The 20831-nt window shown below is 47.6% G+C and overlaps 1 protein-coding gene across 22 annotated transcripts in view; it reads right to left on the bottom strand.

The window, feature by feature from the left end:
• Positions 1–20831, bottom strand: part of col13a1 (collagen, type XIII, alpha 1) — a 137815-nt gene that overhangs the window by 34111 nt on the left and 82873 nt on the right. For 15 of the 22 annotated variants that reach the window (XR_015074218.1, XR_015074219.1, XR_015074221.1 and 12 more), the window contains 12 exons: positions 16150–16194; positions 15057–15089; positions 14905–14940; positions 13971–14024; positions 10172–10216; positions 9930–10025; positions 4887–4964; positions 3806–3850; positions 2817–2861; positions 2551–2685; positions 1765–1863; positions 361–387 (listed from right to left, as the gene is read on the bottom strand). Coding sequence is in view for 19 of the 22 variants with exons in the window: in XM_085970719.1 (XP_085826845.1) it covers positions 361–387; positions 1765–1863; positions 2551–2685; positions 2817–2861; positions 3806–3850; positions 4887–4964; positions 9930–10025; positions 10172–10216; positions 13971–14024; positions 14905–14940; positions 15057–15089; positions 16150–16194 (738 nt within the window). In the remaining 3 variants the exon portion in view is untranslated. The remainder of the gene's footprint in view (positions 1–360; positions 388–1764; positions 1864–2550; positions 2686–2816; positions 2862–3805; positions 3851–4886; positions 4965–9929; positions 10026–10171; positions 10217–13970; positions 14025–14904; positions 14941–15056; positions 15090–16149; positions 16195–20831) is intronic. The other 7 variants (XM_085970727.1, XM_085970728.1, XM_085970729.1 and 4 more) reach the window with 5 other exon arrangements.

Genomic DNA, 20831 nt, shown 5'->3' with positions numbered 1-20831 from the left:
GCCGTTGCGATGGGCAGGCAATCTACTGCAGTCCCTGACAGCGGAAACGTTTGAGCATTTTGAATCAGCAATGTTCCAGTGAAATACAAAAAATTAAAGCACCTAAACCATTTCTAACATTTCATCCCGATAATATACAAACCTAGAAATGACTGCTTGCAGGGTTAGCTTCTGAACGTTAAATGCAGTTGTACGACTTCTGTCTGCTATTGTATCAGAGGTGCGAACCTGTTGTTATTTTAAATTACGCCTGCAACCACATTCAGCACACGCACACGCTAACTTCACAAACCGGAACCTCTCAGCTTTGGACTGCTCACTGTTTAACTTCTACATAAAATAAATATGAACACCCCTTACCGCATCACCCTTTTCGCCTTTATCTGCCTGAAATCAAAGATAAAAGTAAATTCCAGTCAGTCTATATGGAAATTGTCGACAGGAGTTTCCCATCGCATCAATATGTACCAGGGGGAGGGACGTCAGTTTTCCAGTGCGAGATTCAGCGAAAGGGGAGTTCACACAATACAGAAATTGCCCTCTTTATTTTTATCTGCAAGGGAGTCACTTAGCCCTGGTGTCTGTTAGAGCTGCTGGGATTACTCAGAGTCTGATCTGTGGGCTAGTCCATCAATACCGTTGCTAGTGAACTGACCACGCCAGTTTTCCTCCTTTTACTTCACTAAATTTGCCCGACAGAGCGCTCCGCTACAGTGGGGCACTCTATCCACTTTTCGAAGAATTGGCAGCTGCATCCCAAGTCATGAAAGACTCTGGGACTGCAATCTGTATCCGAGCTCTCAGACTCTGGCTACTGGGCTGCCACTAACTTATGTCCTTAACATTATTAAACTTAAAAGTTTTGAAACTCCGGGTCCCTGCTCTGTTGCTGGAAGTGTGGTGGTGCAGGATTGCTGGCCACCTACAATGGAGGACTCTGACCCTGTCCCAAATCCTGGGAACAGAATCATTTAAGTAACTGGGATGGGTGTTCCTAGGTCTGTCGAGGCGCTCACCCCAAAGGAGTGCCAGGAAATCGGAGTAGCACTCTGCTGTTCTGATTGGGCGACCTTAAGGAGCTAAACAATTGGAAAAAAATGTGCTTTAGTCCAAAGTAGAAAAATTGAGGCCATTTGAGGTCATTGCTGTCCTCTGGGATCGACGACCATTTCTTCCTCAGCTGTTCAAGGCCTTAAAGCCTACTTCCCTTGAAATTTGACTTACAGATTTCCTCTCCTGCAGCTACTCTGTTCTTTAGATACATCTAAACTTACACCTCAAGTTACAGGAATGGGATGACAGAGGAACATTAGGTGGAAGCAGGTCGCTCACATTTCAATCTGTCTAAGACCCATCAACAGCCAGCGTGGCATAAATTATACCAAAAGAGGGAAATCTAGCCCAGATCTGCTGAAGTAACATGGCAGGAAAAACGTTTCTTGATTAGTACAGAACATTACTGTTAAACTTTGTGCCTCAGTGCGGACTGTAAGGATAGATGACTGGTTGGCCATTAGTATTAATATTCGGACTTGTCATTGGGGTGAAATTGGTCTTGGGTAGTAGCACAGAAAGGGCGATAGCAAATCGGGAGCCTGTTTTACACCCGCTGATTTTATGTTCTATTGACTTCAACGGAAAAGAAAATGGGGCGGGTGTAAAACGGGCTGCCAATTCGCTCACTTTGTGCTTCTGCCTAACACCAAAATCACCCCCCATTGTGTCAAATAACAGAAGGAACTGGTCGTGGCTGCAAATACTTACAGTTGAGCCAGGAAGACCTACGGGACCGGGCAGTCCGGGTGGGCCTTGCAGTCCTGGTTCTCCCCTTTCTCCTTTTTCACCCGTGGGCCCATCTAGACCCTAAATGTTCATTCAAGCCACAAGGCAAAATAAAATTACTGAATAGCATTTACAGATAATTCAAATACTTTAAGCTTTGGAATATTGGATTGTTGCAAATGGGGCAGAAACAATCAAAAGCCCTTTAGGAATAATTTTGAACAAAGATACATTGGGGGCGAAATTCAGCTCTTTTGCGCCTGCAGTTAGTGCCTCCGACATTATGCTCCACTTCCTGGGCGGGGCAGTAAGGCGAATTTCACAGCCGGGCAGGACTTCCTCGCCGGGCACAGGATGTCCCGCCTCGCCAGCACTACCACCCCGAAACAGGGCACTACCAAATTTTGCACCCATTATGTTTTATTGTGTCTGTTACATGATGACAACTAGTATCACATGATCAGTTTGGTACAGTCGAACGTTATCACATGATCAGTTTAATACAGTCAAACACTAGAAAGATTTACAATACAGTTGTCAGGTAATACATCAGGCCAGTAAGTAAAGTAATGTATTACTGTGCAGGCAAAGATTTGGATGGGTGAGTACAACATTTTCACATGAACAACTTACACAACCATAAAATTTTTTGAATGGAATGGAGAAATGGCCAAAATTTGCAACAAAGTACATGGATATTAATGGATGGGTTTATGAATCCAAGTGTCTTTGTTTGAAATAATACAGTATATTGAAGTTTGAACATACTTGAGGTCCTACCAGCCCAACATCTCCCTTGTCTCCTTTAGGTCCTGGGAATCCCATAATTCCTGTCTCTCCTTTGGGTCCTGGTGGTCCCTCTGGGCCAGAGAGTCCGACATCACCCGTTTTACCACGAGGGCCCTGGAAGAACAAGCCACAGTAGCCGGGAAAAAACAAGACAGGAAGTGGGAAACACTCTGGTAAGATAATGGGAACCTTAACACACGACACAACTGCATTCGTTCTTTAAGAGAAATAAAAACTCTAATTACCTTTTCTCCATCAAGTCCAGGTACCCCTGGCAAGCCTATTTCACCCTATGAACATATAATTAAGCATCAGTATGTACATTCCACTTGGGCAATGCCAACAGTATGATAATGCGACCCAAGTTTCCGTTTTACAACATTTAAGCAATTTCATAGTGTAAAAGTCACACTCGAGTGTTAAACAAGGAACGAACCCAACACAGGGCTGGACAAACGGGGTTTTTATTTGCTGTTATAAATAGCTTCACACCGTCCAGAAAGATAAGGAAGAACATTCAAGATTTTGGGGGTGAAATCAGTCTTGGGCGGTAGCGAATCGGAAGCCTTGTTTTCAAATCCCTCCATGTCCTCGCTCCTCCCCATCTCTAACCTCCTCCAGCCCCACAACCCTCCGAGATCTCTGCGCTCCTCCAAATCTGGCCTCTTGAGCATCCCCCGATTTTAATCGCTCCACCATTGGCGGCCGTGCCTTCAGCTGCCTGGGCCCCAAGCTCTGGAATTCCCTCCCTAAACCCCTCCGCCTCTTTCTCCCAATTTAAGATGTTCCTTAAAACCTGCCTCTTTGACCAAGCTTCTGGTTATCTGCCCTAATATCTCCGTACGTGGCTCGCTGTCAAATTTGGTTTGATAGTCGCTCCTGTGCATGGTCTTGGGGCGTTTTACTGCGTTAAAGGCGCTGGATAAATACCCGCCCTGCAGCGGGTAGTCAAAACTGCCCAACGCATTACCGGCACCCGGCTACCGACCATAGAGCACATATACCAGAAACGCTGTCTACGGAGGTCACGGTCCATCATCAAAGAACCTACCCACCCCTGTGCATGGTCTTGGGGCGTTTTACTGTGTTAAAGGTGCTGGATAAATAGAAGTTGTTGTTTACACCCCGTCAATGGAATAGAACATCGGGCGGGGTGTGAAACGGGCGGACAATTGGCTATCGCCCAAGATAGATTGAACCCTCTTTGAGTCATCGAACTAGGTGAAGACTTTACCTTCTGGCCTGGTAGTCCTGGCATTCCTGGCACTCCTGGTGGCCCCTAAATATAAATCAGATGTGTCACCATCTGCTCCTTATGGCAACGTAAAGCCACACAGGAAAGGACAATAAGCTTTGTTTTTAGACAAACAAAAACACGTAGAATGAAGTCTAAAGGGAGGTAGGTCTGGTGTAGTGTTCTCAGATTATAAAGTGTTTGTTGGACCCAGCCATAACCATAGCCCATGTGCATTATTAGTTCCTTTAAATACCAAACCAAAGATGGTGAATTGCCACATTATAACAGACAAGTAGGATTCAACAGAGAGATGGACGGATATTTGACAAGAGCAGTGATTGAGAGACAGGAGAGATATCGGGCTAGATTTCGACTATCGGGAAGCTGACTGGAGCTCGGCGGGTAAACCCAGATATTGCCGACGGCAGACTCGGTCGATTCCGGGTGCCGGTGCTCGTAGAGGAATGCCCGGCGTTCAATTGCATGAAATGTACATTGTGTGCCCAGACACCAGGAATGCCATAGAGGCGGTTTGAGCATAGTGCATCTCTGGAACAGAATGGGAGTAAAGGATTTTAGTGCCCGTTCTCCCTCTGCATTGTACCCATTTTTCAGGTGTAATTGGGGAGTAGGGCCGTGGAGAATCAGGGCTCGACTCCCTGGTGCAACTTACAAGAGAAAAGCCACTTCTGCTATTGTCCCATTTATCGAGAAGTGAACATGCATTTTTTACGCAGCGAGTTGTTGTGATCTGGAATGCGCTGCCTGAAAGGGCGGTGGAAGCAGATTCAATAGTAACTTTCAAAAGGGAATTGGATAAATACTTCAAAAGGAAAAAATTTGCAGGGCTCTGGGGAAAGAGCAGGGGGGAGTGGGACTAATTGGAGCGCTCTTTCAAAGAGCCGGCACAGGCACGATGGGCCGAATGGCCTCCTTCTGTGCTGTGTGGTTCTGTCATTTGTACTTTGATGCATACACTTACAACACTTGGACTATTTTCCAATCAGAATTATAAATATGTTTGACAGAAAAGCTTCAACTAACTAGTGAGGGATGCAGCTCTCAGACGGATACATACCTGGAGTGCTTCATTGATGTTACCATTGTAGTCAATTATCTCGGTTTTTCCTAGTTCACCTTTGGGACCTGATGGGCCCTGCAGAGCAAACACGGATTAAACAAGCCACCGTCAGAACCAGCAAGCCAAGAAACAGTCTGTGCTTATGCAGAATGCATAACTGAAGCTCATTTTACTCATTCTCTGTGTAAACCAGAGGATTAGTGCTTGATGTTTATTCAATCAGAAATTGTAATTGCAGAGTCAAATGACTTCACCAGTTTTGAAATGTATTATTTAATATATCCAAACTACAGAGCTGTGTGGCAGAAATAGTCTTTGAGCACAGGTTTACTGGAAAAAAATACACAATCTTGGGACTGTGTTACCATGTTTCCCCAAGGGCTATTGTGCAGCTGTAATATCAGGAGAGTCCCAAGCTCTTTGTTAACCTGCTTATTTGCTCCCACACAACAGGAAGGGAGGAAGGAAGAGGGAGTGAGGGAAGGAGGAGGAAGGGGGAGTGAGGGCAGAGGGAGGAGGGAAGGAGGAGTGAGGGAGAAGGAGTGAGGGAGGAAGAGAGTGTGAGGGAGGAGGGAGTGAGGGAGGCAGGAGGAAGAGAGGTGGGAGGAAGGAAGGGGAGGGAGGGAGGAGTGAGGGGGAAAAGGGAGTGAGGGAGGGAGGAAGGAAGGGGAAGGGAGGGAGGAGGGAGGGGTGGGAGGAAGAGGGAGTGAGGGAGGCAGGAAGTAGAGAGGAGGGAGGAAGGGATGGAGGAAGGGAGGAGTGAGGGAGGAAGAGGGAGTGAGGAAGGGGGATGAGGGAAGAAGGAAGGGGAAGAAGGAGTGAGGGAGGAAGAGGGAGTGAGGGATGAGGGAGGGAGGAGGGGTGGGGTGAGTGAGGGAGGCAAAGGAGAGGAAGGGACGGGGAAGGGGAGGAGAGAGAGAGAGGGGGGGAGGGAGTGTTTAGTCCCAATGCTCTGGCCATCATGGTGAGCCCCAGCCTTGATAAATCAGCTGGTCTTTTCCTGCCCATCCATTTTGTATGTTACTAATTTCAGGAGTCTAAAAAGCCTCACTTTCAAACCTATAGCAGAGCTACTATGACCTTGGCCCATCTCTGTGACTTCCTCCAGCCCTAATCTCTGGCAATGTGCTGCTTTGACCCTTCCCTCCATTCAGGGGCTGTGGCCCAGGCTTCAGGTGTTCCAGCTCGGCTCTGTGGAACTCCCTCCCTGAACCTCTCAGAACCGACAGCTCCAGCATACACAAGGGTTATGGCACACAAGAAGATTTGTTGCAAAGGAAAGATATTATTCATATCATAACTGTGATGTGCAAGTACAACAAAACAGCAGCTTTGCATTATCTCTAGGGAATTGTTTACTAAGGCAAATTGACATCACAAAAGATGCCATCATTAACTAAAGCTCCACTCGCCTGCAGTCCTCGAGCCCCAGCTCCACCCTGTAAGACATTCCAGAACACGCCTTTACTTGGATAGTGGAGTATAGGCACTGGTTTTTAACTTTATTATGCAAATTTTAGAGTGAACACAATAATTATTCTCCTTAACAACAAACCCCCAATATTATTTAAGAATATAGTACAGATACATTAATAGGAAGGCGACTGTACTGAAACCGGGCCTGAGCGGGTAAAGGGAGGCAGCTTGGCACCTGGTGGGACGGACGAGGAGGCCCGACAGGCTGGTGGGACGGACGAGGAGGCCCGTCAGGCTGGTGGGACGGACGAGGAGGCCCGACGGGCTGGTGGGACGGACGAGGAGGCCCGACAGGCTGGTGGGACGGACGAGGAGGCCCGACGGGCTGGTGGGACGGACGAGGAGGCCCGACGGGCTGGTGGGACGGACGAGGAGGCCCGACGGGCTGGTGGGACGGACGAGGAGGCCCGACGGGCTGGTGGGACGGACGAGGAGGCCCGACGGGCTGGTGGGACGGACGAGGAGGCCCGACGGGCTGGTGGGACGGACGAGGAGGCCCGACGGGCTGGTGGGACGGACGAGGAGGCCCGACGGGCTGGTGGGACGGACGAGGAGGCCCGTCGGGCTGATGGGACGGACGAGGAGGCCCGACGGGCTGGTGGGACGGACGAGGAGGCCCGACGGGCTGGTGGGACGGACAAGGAGACCCGTCAGGCAAGTCAAATAAATTCCGACACGAGGCCGGGATGAGCAGGACTGTTCCACCCGAAACCCCGTCCCCTCCCGGAGACCCTCCAGAAACGCCCTCCCCTCCCGGAGACCCTCCCCAAACCCCTGCCCCTCCCGGAGACCCTCCAGAAACCCCCTCCCCTCCCAGAGACCCTCCCCAAACCCCTGCCCCTCCCGGAGACCCTCCAGAAACCCCCTCCCGGAGACCCTCCCCAAACCCCCTCCCCTCCCGGAGACCCTCCCCAAACCCCCTCCCCTCCCGGAGACCCTCCCCAAACCCCCTCTCCTCCAGGAGACCCTCCCCAAACCCCCTCCCGGAGACCCTCCCCAAACCCCCTCCCCTCCCGGAGACCCTCCCCAAACCCCCTCCCGGAGACCCTCCCCAAACCGCCTCCCCTCCAGGAAACCCTCCCCAAGCCCCCTCCCCTCCCGGAGACCCTCCGGAAACCCCCTCCCCTCCCGGAGACCCTCCCCAAACCCCCACCCCTCCCGGAGACCCTTCCCAAACTCTCTCCCCTCCCGGAGACCCTCCCGAAACCCCCTCCCCTCCCGGAGACCCTCCCGAAAACCCCTCCCCTCCCGGAGACGCTCCGGAAACCCCGTCCCCTCCCGGAGACCCTCCAGAAACGCCCTCCCCTCCCGGAGACCCTCCCCAAACCCCTGCCCCTCCCGGAGACCCTCCAGAAACCCCCTCCCCTCCCAGAGACCCTCCCCAAACCCCTGCCCCTCCCGGAGACCCTCCAGAAACCCCCTCCCGGAGACCCTCCCCAAACCCCCTCCCCTCCCGGAGACCCTCCCCAAACCCCCTCTCCTCCAGGAGACCCTCCCCAAACCCCCTCTCCTCCAGGAGACCCTCCCCAAACCCCCTCCCGGAGACCCTCCCCAAACCCCCTCTCCTCCCGGAGACCCTCCCCAAACCCCCTCCCGGAGACCCTCCCCAAACCCCCTCCCCTCCCGGAGACCCTCCCCAAACCCCCTCCCGGAGACCCTCCCCAAACCGCCTCCCCTCCAGGAGACCCTCCCCAAGCCCCCTCCCCTCCCGGAGACCCTCCGGAAACCCCCTCCCCTCCCGGAGACCCTCCCCAAACCCCCTCCCCTCCCGGAGACCCTTCCCAAACTCTCTCCCCTCCCGGAGACCCTCCCGAAACCCCCTCCCCTCCCGGAGACCCTCCCGAAAACCCCTCCCCTCCCAGAGACGCTCCGGAAACCCCCTCCCCTCCTGGAGACCCTCCCCAAACCCCCTCCCCTCCCGGAGACCCTCCCTGCCAGTGTTTTGGAAGCCGGTAGATGGCCCAGGGCAGCCGATGCTCACCATCCGGCAGCTCTGCTCCCTCTTCCTGCCTTTTTCAGGCGGGGAATGGACCAGCGGCATTTAAATGAGGCACCGGGGGTTAATTTTATGAATGGACAGAAAAATAAAGGGAGCAATCCCCTGATTTCCTACTACGTGCTTTTGGCATGTGACCACCACCCCCTCCCCCCCCCCAAAAAAAAAACCAGGGGCAGGCATTGCCTAACGTGGCTCAGTGGGCAGCACGCTCGCCTCTGAGTCAGAAGGTTGTGGGTTCAAATCCCACTCCAGAGACTTGGGGCTAGACTTTGCCAGCCCTGGGGAGGCAGGTTTGGAGGCAAGACCGCCGGGAAAATGGCAGAATTTGGGGGCGGGTGCCCAACCCGACTCCATGCCATCTTGCCAGGAGGCGGGTAGCCAACCAGCGCCGGGTCCCGTCTCCTTGGGGGCGGGAGTGGATTAAGCCTATTCACTGCCTGTTAACAGGCAGATAAGAGGATTATCCCCTTTTTGCCCTCACAAGTGCGGGCTACCCGAAGGCTCCGAAACCCGCCAGGTCACCAAGGCGAGTAGTGGGTCTGCGGAGTCCAAAAGTGTGCTGTGGAGATGAGTGATGGGTGCAAGTGTGGAGAGATGAGCATGTGAGGTGAGTGGAAAGTGTTAGAAAAAGTTTACTTACCTTTGTTTCTTCCTGCAGGCTTCAATCGGTGGGTATGCGGAGAGTCTCAGACCTCTGCGTTGGAGATGACAGATGGCCGTTGCATTCTCCAATGCAGCAACCATCTAATTTCTGCTAAAGAAAGAGGTTTGATGAGGACTTGAATTCAAGAACTCATCAAACTACAGAGAATGTCAATGTCTGACAGCTTTACACAGCTGTCAAACGATGACAATTCATCGGTCAAATATTTTTGACCGATGAAATGTCACACGTTGACGTTCTCTGCAACCGGCTTTCCCTTATTTGGCCTGCTAAACCCGCTGGGCGGGCTTAACAAGGTCAATCAGGGGAAAATAGCGTGGATTGGCCAGAAGTTGATGGGGGCGGAACTAAAACCCGACAAGTGGGAGTCCCGCCTCCAAAAGCTCCCCATTGGCAAAATCCAGCCCCAGAGCACAAAGTCTAGGCCGACACTCCCAGTGCAGTGCTGAGGGAGTGCTGCACTGTCAGAGGTGTCGTCTTTCAGATGAGACGTTAAACCGAGGCTCCATCTGCCCTCTCAGGTGGACGTAAAAGATCCCACGGCACTATTTTGAAGAAGAGCAGGGGGGAGTTCTCCCCGGTGTCCTGGCCAATATTTATCCCTCAACCAACATCACTAAAACAGATTATCACATTGCTGTTTGTGGGAGCTTGCTGTGCACAAATTGTCTGCCGCAATTCCTCCATTACAACAGTGACTACACTTCAAAAAGTACTTCATTGGCCTGAGGTTGTGAAAGGTGCTATAGAAATGCAAGGCTTTCTTTCTCAAATTGACATAAGTGACAAAAAGTGCCGACGTGTCCGATTCGCCAGTTTTAAACAGCCAAACCTCGATAACAACAATTCACCAGAATTATATGGATTAATAAATAAATAAATAAATAAAAGAGATACCGACCTTTGGTCCTGGAGGGCCAGCAGGTCCAGGTAAACCCGGCCGACCCGGTTCACCTTTAATTCCACCAGCAGCTGTTCCTGGGTGTCCTCTTTCACCCTATTGAACAAGACCATATTGTCACGTTAAATGCACAGTTTATATCAATGTTTCAAATGTCAAGCGGACTCCATGCCCTGAGCTAAAGCTGTTTAATCTACATGAGGCGTTCAATACAAAAGGGAATGTTGGGAGAGCAGACTTACTTTCAGTCCTGCGAAGCCATCTTTCCCTGGGATGCCACTTTCGCCCTGGATGATTTAAAACACGCCATTGAGTAATTTTCTATTTTTATGTCTGCCTAGCAACTTTTCAATTCACATGAGAAAATTACAGACTTAACCTAAATGAAAAAAAAAATCTTGAGTCGTCTGTAAAAGCATGAAACTAGGGGGGAGAAATTCATTATAGGCCCATTTGATGCACTAAACCTCGCCTTTAATCATCGCCCCCGAAGCAGCCGGCCGCCCGATACACGCCTCCTGCAGCTGTCGGTGTTTTCGACCGACGCCGCTGCAGGGGACGGAAGTCAATTTTGGGTCCGGGGCGATGGCGTCATGATCTCCGGGCGAAGGAGATCCGGGCACAATGCCGTAGTGCCGCCGCAAAACTCCGGCCGAATATGGCAGAAGTCGATGTCAGCACCGCGCACAGTCGCAGCTCAAAGAGACCCAATTTTGCCCCCTAGGAGAATATCCACTTTCAAAAACTAGTAAGTCCACTGGAAATGCAGCAAGAATGAACTGCAATATTTCCACTCATTATATTGAGACTTGTCTTCCTTAAAATTCCAAAGCCCTTGCAATTGCTGAGCTATAACACCAGCCAGTACCTTTACTCTCCTCCCATGTCTCACCAGTTTGCCATTGACTATTTGCCATCAAAAAGGATTCATTCAACAGCTACTGGTCACTCACAGTGACATCACATACCTGCAAAATGACATTTCTAAAGAAATTTTCAAAATCAAAATGGCTAAAGTTCTTGAACACGTGCTACCAAAATGACATATTGTCATCTGTTTCAAAGACTAGGATCAAGTTGCTCTTCAATCTACTTTTCTCCAATCTAAACAAATTCAGTTGTGAGTCTCACCTCAGAACCTGGAACCCCAATCTCAGAATCAATCTCATCACTCTTCTCTGAACCCTCTCCAAAGTATTAATATCCTCGAGAAAATAGCGTGTTGAAAACTGCACAATAGCTCTGCAGCTTAGCATAGCTTGTTTCAATTTGTAGTCCAATGTTGTTGGGATTCATCCCAATACTTGATAGACTTCTTGGTAACTTTCAGTGGTTGATGAATAATTACACCTAGAAACTGGCAATTAACAACCCATCCTCACAACCTTCCGATTTGCTGTTCAAATATACATTAACTTACATTTATCTCCCTTAAAATCAACTTAAAATTCATTTGCTATTTCTTCCTCCATCTGCTCAATTGGTCTCGATCTTTTTGAATGCTGTTTTACTCCCGTGACATTTTCCATTACTGTTAGAAGTTGTAACCTCTTCAGTTATGATTAGTGGGAGCAACAGGAAACTTAAGTGACCTGCACAACTCTTCCATCTCGTTAGCTAGTTCGCCATTAGTCCTAACTTCCTTGAAAAGCACTCTTGGGAACTTTAACAAATACCCTCTGAAGGTCAGAATTTAAATATAAATATTTAACAGTTGATTTTCATTGGTCAAACTTTAAAAATAAAGTTCTTTCTTGTTGAGGTTTAAACATCCGATGTTGAAAAGACGAACTGTAATTTTTCACTACTGCGCTGAAAGTGGGATTTTTCAGTTCTGACAAAAGGTCATCGATCTGAAATGTTAACTCGGTTTCTCGCTGCACTAAACTGGATTCTTGTTAAAGCTGAAGGATTGCAGGAGAGCTGTTTGCACAGAGCACTGCACCCTATACAGGAGTTATATCACAATACCACAACAAAAGCAAAATACTGCGGATGCTGGAAATCTGAAATAAAAACAAAAAATGCTGGAAATACTCAGCAGATCAGGCCTCCTGCAATCCTTCAGCCTTCTCAAGATTCCAGTTTAGTGCAGTTTAGTTCAGATCTATTGAAGATGATCCATTCATGCCAAAGCTAAGCTTGCCTCCGTTGACTGTTGCATGTGAGCCAAATGATGCGAGCAGAGTGAAAATTTGACAAGTGCAGATGCAAACCCTGCTTTAGAGCTCAACCCTACCCTTGCCAAGCTATCGGCAAGAAACACAAGGCCAGCAACTGCAATTCCAAACATGACAGCACAAAAATAATGCAACCTCCAAAAGGATTTTCCCACTCCAGGACCGTTTCTCACAGTGAGAGACTACACTCGTTACACTGAAAGCGGAATTCATTTTTTAAATGAACCATGTCAGGGAATGAGTCTAGGACGTGTACCAAATGCTATCAGTTGTTGCTGTTATATACAAACGTGATAAATCATAGTTGCATGCATTTAAAAAACACACGGTGTGCAGGACTTCAACTGTGACGTGTGATATTTCAGCTGTCATTTCACAAGCTACTCATGCATTAGGAAGCTTCCAAAATCCAAAACCCATTGCCAGAATTCAACCTGCAAGCATAACAATCACTTAGAATAGCTTCACCTGACTCTAGAATATATTCAATCTATATTCAAAGTGGAAATTTTAATTAAATCACTTCTGCTAAAATTTATGAAGTAAAATTCATCCATAGGAGAATTTATATGGGAATTACATACATAGGGCAGGATTTTCATTGGGCCGTGGAGTCGGGATTGGAGGCGTGCGGGGGGGTTAAAATCCCGAAATCAGGGGTCCCGACCCCATCCCGCCTCCATGCCAGTTTCAAAGGAGGCGGGTACCCGCCCCGCACTGGGACCCGCCTACCCGAGGTGGGAAGGGATTACTGCCAATTAACTGCCGTTTACAGGTAGTTAACAGGCAGTTTTTAGCCTAGTCCCTATTTTTAAGGTTGAAGTGTGGGATTCTCGACAGCTCCAAACCACGCCAAGTTAGAGGAGGCGGGCCGTCAGGTTGAAGGACTTGGAGGGGTCGAGATGTCCGTGTTCAGGTGAGTGATGTGTGCATGAGTGCAAAGGTAAGTGTGTTTGGTGTGTCTAAAGTGATTAAAGAAGTTTTACATAGCTTTTTTTACTAATGCAGGCTTCCTTTCTTTAGGTCTCGGGAGTCCCTCATCTCACCGGCACAGAAAGCAGAATGGCCACGAGCTGTCAAAAGTGACAGCCTTCAGCTTTCTGTGCAGGAGAGATTTCTAACTGAGTCTGTGGAGAAGGACTCAAGTTAGAAGTCAGATTGTCAGTGTTTGACAGTTTCACAGAGCCGTCAAATGCTGATATTTCATCTGTCAATAGCCCTGACGTCACCTGTAACGGGGTGTCCCTTAATTAGCCTGTTGAGCCCGCCCAACGGGCTCAACAAGGTCAATCAAGGGAAAATCGCGTGGGTTGGCCACAAATCGATGGAGGCGGGACTACAACCCAAAAAGTGGGAGTCCCGCCTCCATCACGTCCCCATTGACAAAATCCAGCCCATCATCTCTACATCTACCCTATCAAACACTTTCATAATCTTAAAGACCTCTATCAGGTCACCCCTCAGCCTTCTCTTTTCAAAAGAAAAGAGCCCCAGCCTGTTCAGCCTTTCCTGATAAGTGTAACCTCTCAGATTTGGCATCATCCTAGTAACTCTTTTTTGCACCTTCTCCAGTGCCTCTATGCCCTTTTTGTAATATGGAGACTAGAACAGAGCACAGTACTCTACACCTAACTTGTCAAGTGGTAGCCTTAATCATATCTGGAGTGATAGGGTGACAACGAGTGATACGGTGTTGCTACATGAATGCTACCGATAAATTATGCAAATTTCAAAATCACCAGTTTTGGTTTATAGCAAAGTTAATTTTCTATAAAAGGCTAGTTAGTAGTAATTTCTTCAAGGTGAGCATTTGCAAATTCATGCATCAATGTGTCAGTCAGACCCACACTATAGGTCCTACCCTAAGACCCCTCTTTCCTGGGAGGCCACGTAATCCAGCTTCTCCTGGTTCACCCTATGTATAAAACGCGAAGGTAGGAGATCAGCACACAGGACTCAGTAGGAAAAGAGAAAGAGAAGGGACGTGAATAATGGACAACAAACCTTAAAGCACAATTTTCAACTTGTGATGAACCCTCATGGTGATGTATGGAATGGGGCAGTTGGATCTATCTCCTACAATCCCAGGAATTTACACTACTGACATATGATGAAGCTATCAGTTCTGACAGTTATTGGATCATCTAATTATACCCATGTTTTTAATTTTTCATGATTTATCAGGGATTCTGCAAAAAAAACTCTTACAGGTCATTACGTAGAGCAGTGCTGTCTATAAAACATATTAAATTATGAATGCTAAATAGCAGGATAGGCTTTGGAACTCAAATATCATCAGCTGTTCAAATACCGCTGCAATAAAAGTCTAGTAGAGTGGTTTGATTGTCTTTCTTTAAGTTCTCAGTACTATACCTCTGCAGTTAAAGGCTTATATTTTAGTTTAGGCCAACACTTCAATCTCCATTGCCAAATGTTGTGCTCTCAGCCACAACGAGAATGATCCACTCCAGGTTGAATAAAGGCTTGCACACACAGTTCCCAAAAGAAAAAACGTGCAAAACTGCTGAAGGCATCCGCTGCCTAAGTGAGTGATTTGGAAAGTGGGGGGTGCGGGGGGGAAGTAAGGGGAAAAGTCGAATTGGGAAAGTAAAAGAATAAGTAATAAAAGAAACATTCAGCATATGCTGATTAAAACTGGTCAACTGTGGCACAATACAAGTCATCCTGACGCTACTGCATTGTTAAGCGATGAGCCATGTGCAGAAAGAGCCGCTCAGTCTGAAAAGGCCGTCACACGGAATTAAATTAACACATGAAATAAAATGGAGTTCTACCTTTTCTCCAGTTGGTCCAGTCTGCCCTGGCTCTCCCTGTGTCCAAGAGAAAGTATGAGGGGAAAATAGGTAAGAAAGGAATAGAGGCAAAGACAGAAGCAAATCAAGTAAAAGAATGATTTGGTTTAATAACGTGTTGCACCGTGACTAACCTTTAACCCAGGAACAGTTGAAGTAAGCGTCCCCTATTGATTGAAGATAGGAAATAGCATGAAGTCAGATATCAGCACAAGGTGAACATAAGAGATGAAGCTGAATTATAGAAACATGAGTAACTAATTTTGCGACTCACTAGTTAGTATTTATTCAGAGATTGAGTTTAAGTGGCAACTCCATAAATTTGTTGTAAAATGAGCAACATGGCATAGAAAAAGAGATATTAAAGTGGACAGTCCCGATTATGTCTCAGAATCAATCAGTCACGCTGATTACACCACAAACCTCTGGGGAAAAGTGGTTCAACGAACAATAGGCATCCCTAGATTCTGCAAGTTTTGGGTTATTTCGTAGGATACAGTTAAAGGATTTCGACCAGCTGGCTGGGATTTGGAGGATGGGAAGAAAGCCAGAGGGGAACCTGGAACAGCAAAATTTAATGTAATGTTCAGGGCTCGGAGCAGTAATGGAAGTGGGAGAAGGAAACATCAGCTTGTCCCGTGCAGCCCTATCACTCGCCACAAAATTAAGTGTCTTGTTTAGCATCTATAATCAGCCTTTTAGACCAACTTTATGTTTAAACATTATTTCATCATCTATCTGTATAAGTCAGATCTTAAGTGTTTGAAAAGTAGAGCACAATATTTAAAGAAGATAATTTTAATGGGACACTGCAAGAGTGATTTTCAGTAATCGTCACACACTCCAAACTTCCTGGAAAGACAGGAGCAGCACTAGATTGGCTGCCTGTAATTGAAACCATTCTAGGATTGATTACCGAGGATCATGCTTCAGATAGTGTGGCAAGAAGTTGGCAAACTCTCTCCGACACCCCCAAGGAACATCTTAAATACTGGACATTTTTGAAATATCCACTTTGTCTAAATACTCCAAACGTTTAGGGAAAGATTGAAGCAATAAAGTAGGAGCCTGCTTGCAACTGGTCCAAATGATTACTAGACCTTATATTGGATTAACAATACTTTAACTTTGAAATGTTTTGGAGTTTTATCACTTCAGTGGGTGTGTCAAAGTATGGGTGGTGCAGAAAAGGTTATAGGGGGAGGGGAATCTATGGGTGTGGAGTACCTTTGCTCCCAGTTTTCCTGGCATACCAGGTCTTCCTATCTCTCCCTATAGAAAACAGGAAAGCAAAGACAAGTACAAAGCAACTGGAAAATATTACAAAGAAATATCGTCATTTCTTTTGAAAGGAGAGGTGGGAATGAAGAGACACAAAGATAGGGAACAGGGTAGGGAGATGATAGGAATGAAGGGAAAGGGACAAGACCATCTTAGCTGTATATTTATGCTGTAAATACATTCTTAAATTCCATTTCAACCAACTGATAATGAACCTCTTCAGGTACTGATTATGTTATTGGTTTAGACAGTTTCTGACCATATTTATAAACTATGCTAAATGGCACATCCTCTATCCATGGTTACATTTCGATCACTACTTTCTCAAAGTCAGGGCTGAAGGTCAAATTCCTCCAAGATTAACCAGTCCCATCGGGACAGAGGTCATGAAACAGCAGAGTTCACTACTCGACTAGAGAACCACAGCTCCGCTGATAGGAAGGGAAACCACTGGAGTCCTGCTGGAGTTCCACCTCTACTTTATTTACCCAATTACGACGTCACTGTTTTGGACCTCAGGTAGACTCAACGGACTAAAATCAATTCAGGTCACAATGACGTGAAGACTACTTTGGTCCTCCCTATTTCTTGTTTGTAAAACTATTTCCCCTGTGACTGAACTTCAAACAGTAAATCATTGGCTGTGAAGCACTTTGGGAAGTCCTGAGGGTGTGTAAGGTGCAATAAATATAAATACACGTTCTTTCTTTCCTCTTTCTCTCTCTATTTATGGCTGCTTGTTGTTGCCACTTGAATTGAATTTTGATTTGACTTGTGATTTCTAGGAACGGTAATAATAATGGGCACAATCGCCCATGTTGCTGAAATGATGTCAACGAGAGAATCTTGCTGGAGTTTCGGTGTCTCCATCAATGCCATATTTTGCCAGCATCACTATGGGTTACCTTTGGAATTGTCTCCAGTCATTGTTTCCAGAGTTGCCCTTTCGGTAGGACCTCTTTAGTATTATTTCAGTGAGAATAACAACCACTTAGCCTTCTCGGAAATGTTGACCAAAGAATTACAACTTGATTTTGCTCCCACTACCACCATTTCTTCCTCTTACCCTCCCTCTGTTCAGGAGGCAATGATTCATCGTGGGCACAGTGCAATGGACGCTGGCCATCATCTGCTGCCTTGTCCAAGTGGCCACTATCTTTGTGTGTGCCTAGACAGTGAATGTTGGCACAGCTATTCAACACAGGGGCACCACAGACAAGCCAATCTGGTCATCACCGAATGTTCACACGAGGCACTTTCCAGCCTGGCTACTGGGACAGCGATTGGGGCCAGGAACCTGGGCTGTTTTCCCATTGCCTAAGCTGGCAGCACCAAATGGAACTGGTATTGCTGCTCGAGTTCAGCTAACAGCACAGACTGGGGATCAAACCCAGGAACCTCATGGGCTGTACGGCTCAACTACTGATCGACTTAACCAGCTGAACAGGTGGGTACCTCAACGGTCAGCTGAACAGGTGGGGTACCTCAACAGCTTGTGCTTTGATTCCCCGAAAGGTTCACATATGTTTGGAATAGTATCCATTTCATAAGCAAGTTTTGTAAATCGTTACATATCAAAACACAGGCGCACACTCACTCTCAAATGTACAGTCATGCTTTCTGAAAATCATTTTGTTTACAAACATACATCGCACGGTCAGTGAAAAGGTTGAATTTTAAACTCCAGACCACTGTTGCTCATCATTAATCAAGATTAAAATGCTACATCAAACAAACTATTGCAAGTTCTGGTTCTTAAAATAGAAGAATAACAACTTACTCATTACATGTATAAATATTTTAAAGAGCACGACTGAGTTGGAACATGTGAGGAGCTGACATCTTATTACTAATGTTTAGTCTCAAATAATTGTCTTGCTGGTGATAAAACAGTTTGGGTTAGAGTTATAAACTTCTGATTACTGCACTGCAATATAGTCAACCCAGATGGGCAGAGGAAACGCTTCAAGGACACCCTCAAAGCCTCCTTGAAAAAGTGCAACATCCCCACCGACACCTGGGAATCCCTGGCCCAAGACCACACAAAGTGGAGGAGACGCATCCGGGAAGGCGCTGAACACCTCGAGTCTCTTCGCTGGGAGCAAGCGGAAGCCAAGCGCAGGCAGCGCAAGGAGCGCACGTCAACCCAAGCACCCCACCCACCCGCCCCTTCAACCACCGTCTGCCCCACCTGTGACAGAGACTGTAGGTCCCACATTGGACTCATCAGTCACCTGAGAACTCATTTTTAATGTGGAAGCAAGTTATCCTCGGTTCCGAGGGACTGCCTAAGAAGAAGAAGATAGTCAACCAACAGCATGTATCTATAGTTAGAAACCTCCAGAGATAATGGCCAACAGATTTGCTGGAATATTATCATCTACGTAAAAACATGTGCAAAATACGTCAGCTTAACATTCCTTCATCAAGATTTAAAAAGAAGAAATACAGTCTAGGTTATTCTCAGATACACATCAATACTCGATTGGTGTTAATTTATTTTATTTTGTAATGTTCAGAATTTTAAAAAGTAATTTTTGTGAATGCCAAACGATTTTAAAAAGTATGAACAGCAGAACTGTGACTGTACGACAGTTGAGGTAAATGCTGCCAGTAAAACTGCACAATTTAGTGAGGAGTGAGGCTGCACATTTTCCCAAACAGATTCTCTATCTCTGCAACTCCTGCTCGGCTCATCGCTATCCATTTTCCCAGAATAGGCCGAATCCTGGCATTAGGCCCCTCATTTACATATGGAAGGGGCCCAACACCTGTTGTAAGCGACCACCAGGGACGCCTGATAAACGGCCCGGCCCAATGTTGGGTCAGAGGTCATTCAGGTGTACCTTGGGCACTGGACTTTGGTCCTCAACGCTAGTCTGTTTGGTCCAGTTTTTACCCCATGAGTTTGAGATGAACTCACCAGTTCCTCAGCTTTCTTCCCCGATTCCAAAATGTCCACTATGGCTGCCAAGGCCAAACCTCTTTAAAAAAGATAAACAGCACCTCACCCAAATTAGTGTAGATCATCAAGGCAACCCTCAGGCCCAGACTAGTCCCAGTTATAGTTTATAAAGTTTGACATTTTTCACAATGGCCCATATGTTACGATGCCTACGGGTATGTACGAGGTGTGTACACAGCCATAGGGACCACGCAAGTGCAGGTTTCAGGCATGCAAAGTGCATGCGCTGAAAACCGGCACTTCCGATCAGTCAAGAATCATTTTGACAGATCGGACGCCTGCCCTGGAGAAGGGCCTCTGCGGGGGGAGTGTTCCGCTTTCTGCAGAACCTCCGCCCACTGAAATCACTTAAAAATCTTATGCCTGGTAAAAGCAGCGTAAGGCCTGCTTTTACCAGCATAAGGGTTTAAAAAAATTTTTTTTAATTTCCACTCATTTATAATTTTAAAAATACTTTAAAAAAAGGTAAGTTTATCTTTAGCTCCATAAAAAAGTTGATTAAAAAAAAAAAATTGTTTAAAATAATTTAATGCAATTTTAACTAATTTTAAAAACGTGATTAAAAGTGTATTTAATGTTTTGATGTGTTTTTGGAGCGATCTCCATTTATACTTTTGACAGGTCTAAGCTGTCAAAAGTATGAAGGGGGATTCCCTTTTTTCATTGGTTCTCCATGACCCACGTGATCCCAGGGATGCTTGCGAACCATAAGCACCCCTGGGATACGTGGGCCCTGCGCATTTCGACTGTGGAGAGGCCTAGGATTGGAAATGGCCGGACCTTGGGAGCCCTCAGGTAAGGGCGGAGATTTTTTCCCGATAGGAGGCATCTGCATGCAGGAAGCCTTCAATCGGAAATTACGGGCCTATATATCTAGGCACAGACAAAATAGTTTCTTTATCCAATGACTGAGGACAGCTACACAATTCTCTCCAGTTTCCCTTTCATAAGTCATTTATTTTGAACTAGCTGAAGTGCCCGGCGGTGCCGAGGCTTTTTCGAGGGCATGTTGTTGTTGGAAGAGAGAGAGAGAGCGACTGGGGGGCAAGAGAGAGAGCGACTGGGGGGGAAGAGAAGAGAGCGACGGGGGGGGGGGGAAGAGAAGAGAGCGACGGGGGGGGGAAAGAGAGCGACTGGGGGGGGGAAGAGAGCGACTGGGGGGGAAGAGAGAGAGCGACTGGGGGGGAAGAGAGAGAGCGACTGAGGGGGAAGAGAGAGCGCGACTGGGGGGGAAGAGAGAGAGCGACTGGGGGGGAAGAGAGAGAGCGACTGGGGGGGAAGAGAGAGAGCGACTGGGGGGGAAGAGAGAAAGCGACTGGGGGGGAAGAGAGAGAGCGACTGGGGGGGAAGAGAGAGAGCGACTGGGCGGGAAGAGAGAGAGCGACTGGGGGGGGGAAGAGAGAGAGCGACTGGGGGGGGAAGAGAGAGAGCGACTGGGGGGGAAGAGAGAGAGCGACTGGGGGGGAAGAGAGAGAGCGACTGGGGGGGAAGAGAGAGAGCGACTGGGGGGGAAGAGAGAGAGCGACTGGGGGGGAAGAGGGGGGAAGATAGAGAGCGACTGGGGGAAGAGAGAGAGCGACTGGGGGGGAAGAGAGAGAGCGACTGGGGGGAAGAGAGAGAGCGACTGGGGGGGAAGAGAGAGAGCGACTGGGGGGAAGAGAGA

Source organism: Somniosus microcephalus, chromosome 29 (assembly GCF_052327205.1).
Source record: "Somniosus microcephalus isolate GS21.2 chromosome 29, FLI_Smic_1.0, whole genome shotgun sequence".
NCBI lineage: Eukaryota > Metazoa > Chordata > Chondrichthyes > Squaliformes > Somniosidae > Somniosus > Somniosus microcephalus.
Note: the sequence above shows the minus strand (reverse complement) of the source record. Positions and strands in the feature narration are given on the sequence as shown.